Below are 7,697 nucleotides of genomic sequence, written 5' to 3'. Positions count from 1 at the left end.
CCAGACCAAGTGGGCAGCTCAGCACGTGCCCAGCACTGCACTCCTTGCTCCTGGTGACTCCGTGGTGCCGGTCCTGCTGCTTGGTGCTCTGAGGACTCTGACCAATGTGGCTTCCCCCACGGGTGTGATGTCCCCATAGCCATCCTCTAGATCACCATCCCCAGCCCAGCCTGGCACCCCATGGGGTGGGCAGAGGCTGCCCTTAGGCATCACCCCCCTCCCACTGTGAATATGACCCCTGGCAGACAGATGAGCTGCAAAACAAGTCTTTAATGACTAAACGGGAATGAGGAGTGTGGGAGAGGGCAGGCGCTGGGGGTCTGGATGTAGGTCACTGGATGTAGGTCATGTGTCTCCTGGCCTGGGTGCTGCGTCACCGCTGCCGTCTTCTTCTCGCTGGCTGGGCCATGCTTCTGCATGAAGGTCTCTTAGCTCGTGGGGGCACTGGCACTGGCTGGTGCAGAGCTCTTGGCCTGGCTGCTGCCAGCTCTCTTGCTTTGGGGTTCACACGGACACTGATGCTCGGTGGCTGCCTCTGCAGTGCCTCCTCCTCCATCTGGGCCATGTGGGGTGGGCGAGGCTGGGAGGCAGTGAGTGCGCTGGCACAGGGAGTCAGGTTGGGGATGGCAGGGATGGCGTCCTGGCCATTCCTTTGCTGTGCCTCCACAACCGGCTCCTTGGGATGGTCATCTTCCAGCAGGCATTCACAGAATTCAAGGAACTCATTGAGGTCCTCAGCTGTCAAGCTGGGGACATTGGCGGCCAAGATGGTGTCCTCATCGTCTGCTTGCTGTGCCAACTCTGCTTGCTTGTCAAGGCAGCCACTGTCCTCCAGGTACTCAGAGAGTTCTTCCAGGAGAGCGTCCAAGGTGGGGCTGTTGGGGCTGTTGAGGTCAGCATCCTCGCTCACTGTGGTGTCAGGCCAGGCAAACAGATGGGTGTTGGTGCTGTCCCCTGCCTGCTCAGGAATGGCCTCTGTGGTGGCAGCAGGTCCCTCTCCAGGCAGATCCGTGGTCACCACTTCTGAAAATGGAACCACAAGAGATTGAAGCTTTCCTCAGCTTGTCTGCTGAGGGGTGGGCTTTGCCACCACCCAAAACTTACCTTCAGGCTCCATCGTAGTTGTGCCAGCTGGTAGAGCCAGGGCAGGTTGATGGTGGATGTGGAACATACTAGAGCCAAAGGGGTAAAGGGCCTCTTCCTGGACCACAGCTCTTGGCTGCTGGGGCAGCAGTGTCCCTATCACCACCTGCTGTACCCAGCCAGAGGCAGGGGGACAGACAGCAGCCCCGAGGGGCAGCTGCACCAGCTGGGGAAGATGCACCACAGGGGGAAGATGCACCAGCTGCTCCAGGGTCCCTGGGCCTCCCTGCCTGGTGGTGACTGGGACCAGCTGGTGGGAGCCACTGTGGAGCTGGACAGGCCCAGAAGAGAGTGGCAGCCTGGGGACAGAAGGTAGATCCCAGGCAGCTCCCAGGGAAGGGAAGCTCACGCCAGGCACCTTCACCACTGTCACCTGGAGAGGGAACCTCGCTGTTGGGGGAAGCAGAGAGGGGTGATGGAGTGAGATACTGGCAGGCAGAGCCACCTGGGGGTACCTGGAGGGCAGGAGCCCCAGGAGGAGCAGGACACTGCTGCTGTACCTGCCATGGTGCCTGGGGAGCCTGGGGGTTGTTTGGGACTAACACCTCTCGGGGGGTTCTGTCGCCAAGGCAACTGTTGGGGCAAACTGTTCCAGGGTTCCATTGCCACAGTTGTTCCCACCAACTGCTCCAGCCAGTACGGTGGTGGAATGAGAGCTGCTCCCCCACTAGTGCCCACAGCCTCCAGCCTGATGGTGACAGCAGTAGCTGTGGGTGTGCCCTGGCATGGCCAGAAGCCCCCTGTCCCCACGGCCAGCACCAAAGCTGCTGTGGGCTCCAGAACAGCCTCCTGGGAATGCCCCGTTGTTCCCAAAGGGAACTGTTCCCCGTGGGACGGCCCAGGCCTCTCTGGGCCCGGCACAGGGAGAGCTGCCCCTTGCCCACTCACCTGCCAGGGCTCCATCGGCCGTTCTGGCAGTTGCAGGTTCCAGTTCCACATCCGAGGTGGTTGGAGAGCCCCTGCCCTGGCCCCACGGCCTGGCCACCCCAAACACCTGTGGGACACACCGGGCACCATCCTGCTGCTGTTCGGGAACATGGGAACGGCTCCAGCCCCACTGAGGACAGCCAGGAGCTTCCAAAGCAGCCCTTCCTTCCCCTCCTGGTGGGCTGACACAGGGCTGGCTCTGTTCCTCAAATGATCCTAAAGAGGATTTTCCTGTGGGAACAGCTATCCATATGGAATTGGTGGAGGGTTCTGAGAGGAATGTGACCCAGGTCCAAACTCATTTCTGTCCAGTTTTCAGAGCTGCTGAACACAATCATGCCTGAAGTAAAACACAGGCTTTGGTGGTCAGTTGCTCTGAAGGCAACCACAGAACTGGTAACAGCTCTCATTATGTCCTAGGCTGCTGCTGTCAGAAATTGGGTTCATAGTGGTGTGGAAAGGCATTTCAACATCATCGTTCTGCAAACATTTGATCAAAATGCTGTGGTATATTATGATAAATTCTGTTTTATTTACATCTTAATTTCATACCTGTAATGGAATTAATTTTTAAATGGATCTCAAGGTTTAAATCACTCAAAGTGTGATTTAAACACACTTTAAACAACCAGAATATAGTAGGTTTTTCGTCTGATCTGCCATTTGAAAAAAATGGAGGATGAGCTGTAAAATACCTTAGGAAGTGTAGATAATTTTGTTTTTTGGTGTTCTGGAGGGTGTATTGGATAAATCCTGCAGTGGCTTGGTGCAGAAACCCTACTTCAGATTTCTGCAGCGCCTCTGAACTTGCAAGATGGTTTGTTTTGGTATTTGATGTTTGATTTTTTTTTTTTTTTTTTTATATGACAGGAAGTGAGTTTTGAGTTTTTGGCAGGATGTGTTCCAGTGGGGTTTTTAAATATATTTTTAGTCTAATTCTTTATTACTCTTAAATCTCATACCTTTTTCAAGTGGCTACAGTAGTCTAGTCTAGGTGAGCTGCCTGTGCCAGCTGGTAAGGCAGAGAGTCCCTGCAGTGCCTGGTGTGAGGATTACTGACCTCGTGGGAGCTCTGGGGTTTGTGTGGTGGGGGGCTGCTCTAAAATCATACCTTGGGCTGCTGTGATGGCTGCTGGGTGTTTCCTGTGCCCGAGGGCTCCCTGCCCCGGTGTCTGCCCCCAGTGTGCATGGCAGGGCAGCACCTGAGAGCAGCAGATCTCACCACCAGCTGCTGCAGACTCTGCACAGCACCAGAACCAAATTATTTGAAAATTGTGGTGGCCACATCTTCTTAACAACTAAAAGCTGTCTGTGCTTAATGGCTCATAAGTGTCAAAACTTAGCTACTGAACACTTGCCAAGTATACAGGAAAATGCAGAGAACACTTTGGAGGAGGTTTTGTGCAGCTAGGGGTCTGCAGGTTTCTTACATTTTATTTTCTTGGCTTTTGATTTTGTTGTTTTTTTCTTACAGCCAAAGTTCTGTAAAAAGGGTCTGGAGCACAATCCTTATGAGCAACAGCTGAGGGAGGTGGAGGAGCTCAGCCTGGAGAAAAGGAGGCTCAGGGGGGACCTTGTGGCTCTGCACAGCTCCTGACAGGAGGGGACAGCCAGGGGGGGTCGGGCTCTGCTGCCAGGGAACAGGGACAGGCCAAGGGGAAACGGCCTCAAGCTGTGCCAGGGAGGCTCAGCTTGGATGTTAGGGAATTTCTTTCCTTGTGATGAGGGTTGTAAAGCATTTGCATGGACTGCCTAGGGCAGTGGTGGAGTCTGGAATGCTTGGAAGTGTGCCAAAAAATGTGTGGATGTGGCACTTAGGGACATGGCTAGATGGTGAACATGGTGGTGCTGGTTGATGGTTGGACTTGATGACCTGAAAGGTCTTTCCCAACCTTAAGGATTCTGTGATGATTCTAAAAAGATATTTAGTGCTGTCACTCTACAAAGGCAATGTTTGGATGGTTAAGAGTTATTGTTGGAAACACTTCCTTTGATTTGTGGAGGTGAGGCGTGGCAAGGGCACAAACATCTTGGAAACCCAAATCTGGCAGTCTGAATATCATTAGAAATTACTCTGATTTTCCAGCATCTCCTAATAAATTCACTGGATTTCATAACTGACAGTACTGTAGAAGTCCATCATGAAGACACAACTTTGTAGGAACCCTCATCTATTGTTTCACTGAGTTGCACATCAAAATTCATAACTGTCAAATATAACTGTGAACCGCAGAACTTACTCTGACATCAGGTTGTGAGCCAAAATATATCCAACTGCCATATACTGTTTCTGGGAATGAGAAAAAAAAGGCTGCCTGCTGCATTTTGCAAAGATCAGCTTTGATGATGGTGAGCTCACAGTGAGATTGTGTATGTGTATGAAATATTGGACTTTAGGATGTTGTTTCCTAGTGTTGAAGAAAGCAACAATGGCATAAAAACTGTATCTAAAGAGCTGCAGGTTTTGGAGGAAAAGTAATGTTAAATTGTAAAGCAAGTTGATAAGGAAATCATGAAAGTTTTTAACATCAGACCCTACAACACTAGATTGAGTTTGTAACTTAGGATTTAGGAATGTGAGTTTAGTATAATTTTTCTTTTCTACCTAGATCTCTGCCTTCTCTTTCAATTCCAATGCTGGAATTGGTTAGGAGCCTCTAAAAATTGCACAGCATCCTGTTTAAAAAGCTGAACTTCTGGGCCAATTCCGGAAAAGATTTGTCTGTGAAGCTGCAAAATAGATTGAATAAACTAAAGTCTCTCCAAAAGAGCAAATGAATACTCAGTCAAACAGACATGCAGCAGGAAGTGGTGTTTAACAGCACATCATCAAGTTAGGCAAATTAATTTTTTTTTCCCTCTTGGCTCTAGGTGGCTTTATTCTTCCCCTTTGTTTCCCTTCTCTGATTCTTCTAGTCCTAAAACTTAATTTTTCATGTCAGTGTTAAAAGCTTTTTGTAACAGCCCTGATTGCACGTTGTGTGCCAGATCATCTCTGTAACATTGAGGCAAACAATTCTAAATAGTGTGAAAGAGTAGTGTGTAACACCTTGTCTTATCTGAGTGGCCTTCGCTGTGTTGTGGGGATTTCAGGTTTTGTAGACTTGTAACAGTTAGCAGAACAAGGCCGTAAGTAAAAACACTTGCAAAGAGAAAAGGGATAAAGGAAGTAAGTTATTTGGCAGAGATAATTTTGTGCATTGTTTGCAGATGGCTTCTTACAAGGAAAAAAGTGAGTAACTTGAAGTTACAGCCTCCAGGCTTGCCTGCTTCTTTTGAAAAGACAAATACAATTGTGGTTCACTCAAGTGCAGATGGTTTATTTGGTTAATAAACTGAAGTGTATCCAAAACTCTGGTTCAAAGAACAAGCAAGCCACCCCCCACTAAACCCAAGCAAACTAAGATATTCATGAACAGTTGCCAAGAAACCATTTATAATATTTTTTATCAATTGTGATTTCTGCAAATATTTTGATTATTGCAGTGCCTGGATACTGGTTTTCTAAATGTAAATTTTATGCCTTAATTAGGTACCATGAAGCATTTTTTCCCCAAACACACAGATTAAGCATTTTAATATGCTTTTCTAATTGCAATAAAAAGAAAAAGATCAAGCTGGAAAACTGCCTGGAGTCAGTTCTGTGTGTACCCACACATGTAGCTCTCATTAATGTCAGAGTTAAGTGTAGAGGAAAAGAAAACTAAACCTGGGATGCACCCAATTGAAATGTGTGTAGGTGTTGAAACTTAAATCTGTACAGGCTAGTAGAGGAATGCCTGAAGAATAAGGTCTGGTGTAGATCCAAGGCACAATAATAATTTCCCAAACTCTCCATGTTTGGGATTCATCCTACTTCCCTTCAGGCATGTTCCGGGAGGCTGAACAAGTGCCTTTCATTCTCCATTTTCCCTTGGGGATGTGCCTGCCCAGGAACTGGAGCAGCAGGGCATTGCCACAGATAGTGTCACCTTGGCAGCTTTGGGCAGCTGAACTTGATGCCTTGAGAAGGCTGATGTAGAACAGAGCCAGACAGAGCTAAAGAATAAAGTAGGGATTTATTAAAAGGATCTCCTCCATGGATCCACCTTGGGCAGCACAAGAGCCCAGCCAGGGCTGCACCCAAGATGAACCAAAATGGTCCCAAAATGCATGACTGCTCACGGGGTCTCCCACTTTTAGAAGTCCTGCTTCATTTGCACATTGGAGCTCGTTGTTCAATTACAGTTTTTTGTTATGAAGTCCCATGCTGCTTGTTTTTCTCTCTTCAGCCATCATTGTTTGTGCTCTTGGGCCTGAGATCTGGATCGATTGTCCTTGGTCCCCAGCTAGAGAAGGAATTGTTTTTCTCCCTACTCTGAAGAGAGCTCACCAACACTTAATGTGGAGCTCAGAACTGCACACTAAAGCAGCACAGAATCTGAAAAATATAAAAGCTAAAACCCGAGGCATTAAACTCCTTTCCTAGTCAGGGGCATTACTCCTTGCTCAGACTTGAGACCAGGTTTTCCTGCATGTTGTTCAACGTCTCCCTGTTACGTTTGTGCTCAGGTGAAGTGCTGACTGTGCTTTGCAGTAGGGGAAACAAAGCACATACTTACATTCAGAAGCTGCTGCTGAGGCCCTCAGAGACAAAGGTGTGCTTCATCTCCCACTTCCGTGAGATCTGAGAACAAGCTGGGCTTGTGCTGGGGGTATAATCTTGTGAATGCAGTGGGTTACAGATCATGTGTCTTCTGTTATATCTCCTCCAGATATTTGAATCCAGTGGGTTTTGAATCCTCAGTCAATTCTTTAAAAACAATGAATAAATCTTTTTAGACAGGATTAGGTTTGCAAATTGAAAATCAGAGGTTCTGTGTATCAGAGTAAGGCTTGCTGCAGATACTAAGCTGAGTGAGCCAACTAAAGGCCAGGAAGCAGCCTATAACATGACTGAGATCCACACCAAGAATTTTGGTTATTGGAAAAAAAAATAATTGCACCTTTCCAAAGTAGTTAGAATTTGTCACACAAGAAAATAGCCAGTTCAGAAAGAAGCTAAAGAAAGGTAGGTTTTTACAAGGAATCCAGACTTTCTCCTTTTCACAAGGAGTCCAGAACACTGTCTGTCTTCCTCAGGCTTGCTGGTGTAAGTGAAATAGAAGTTTACAGATGATACCCAAAGCTCTTCAGCAAACATGGAATATATGTCCCAGCATCTTGAAAAAGTTGTACAGAGTGTAAAGGGTGAGCAAAATGCTTGGCACAGCTCAATATTAGACCCTGCAAAAAGTACAGGCAAAGGGAGTTATCCTGGTATCAGGAACAGGCCATCAGCTGGATGTTCTGGAGTATTTTTTGTTGCTATTTATTATTTATCAAGATCACTGCTGCCATTTACAAGGTTCTGCAGCACTGGTAGTATCTACGCTGGAGGAGAAGAATAGTTAGAAGAGTGGAGTCTGCAGCTGGTCAGCTCAGCTTTGGGGCAGGAAGGTACCTTTCAGCAGAACAGAAGGCAGTGGCTGAAAATCTGAGTTCATTGAGAGAGGCTTCTTTACTGAAGACTAAGACAGATTCAGGCCAGCAGTTGGATGTGTTAAGTTTGACTGTTTCATGAACTAAGTAGGAGAACCAGCCAAATA

At 47.7% G+C, this 7,697-nt stretch overlaps 1 protein-coding gene across 2 annotated transcripts; it reads right to left on the bottom strand.

Moving 5' to 3' along the window:
* Nucleotides 1-355: 355 nt before the first annotated feature.
* LOC137478548 (uncharacterized) lies at nucleotides 356-1,683 on the bottom strand. 2 transcript variants are annotated; one of them, XM_068198570.1, is made up of 2 exons: nucleotides 1,105-1,683; nucleotides 356-1,020 (listed from the first exon to the last, which is right to left on the bottom strand). In XM_068198570.1, exons 1-2 carry the CDS (start codon nucleotides 1,169-1,171, stop codon nucleotides 374-376), a joined length of 714 nt encoding a protein of 237 aa, XP_068054671.1. In that variant the 5' UTR covers nucleotides 1,172-1,683; the 3' UTR covers nucleotides 356-373. The 2 variants fall into 2 exon arrangements, with proteins under 2 accessions (XP_068054671.1, XP_068054670.1); XM_068198569.1 differs by having other exon boundaries at nucleotides 356-1,023; nucleotides 1,105-1,682.
* Nucleotides 1,684-7,697: the final 6,014 nt, after the last annotated feature.

The sequence above is a fragment of the Anomalospiza imberbis genome, chromosome 8 (assembly GCF_031753505.1).
Source record: "Anomalospiza imberbis isolate Cuckoo-Finch-1a 21T00152 chromosome 8, ASM3175350v1, whole genome shotgun sequence".
Taxonomy (NCBI): domain Eukaryota; kingdom Metazoa; phylum Chordata; class Aves; order Passeriformes; family Viduidae; genus Anomalospiza; species Anomalospiza imberbis.
The sequence above is the reverse complement of the archived record's forward strand: the minus strand, read 5'-3'. Positions and strand labels throughout refer to the sequence as shown.

What these genes read in the sequence shown, in the direction of transcription:
- LOC137478548 (XM_068198569.1), bottom strand. Translation starts at nt 1,171, where the DNA reads ATGTTCCACATCCACCATCAACCTGCCCTGGCTCTACCAGCTGGCACA. An exon ending in AACTACGATGGAGCCTGAAG is followed by an intron (nt 1,024 to 1,104) that starts GTAAGTTTTGGG and finishes TTCCATTTTCAG; the next exon opens with AAGTGGTGACCACGGATCTG.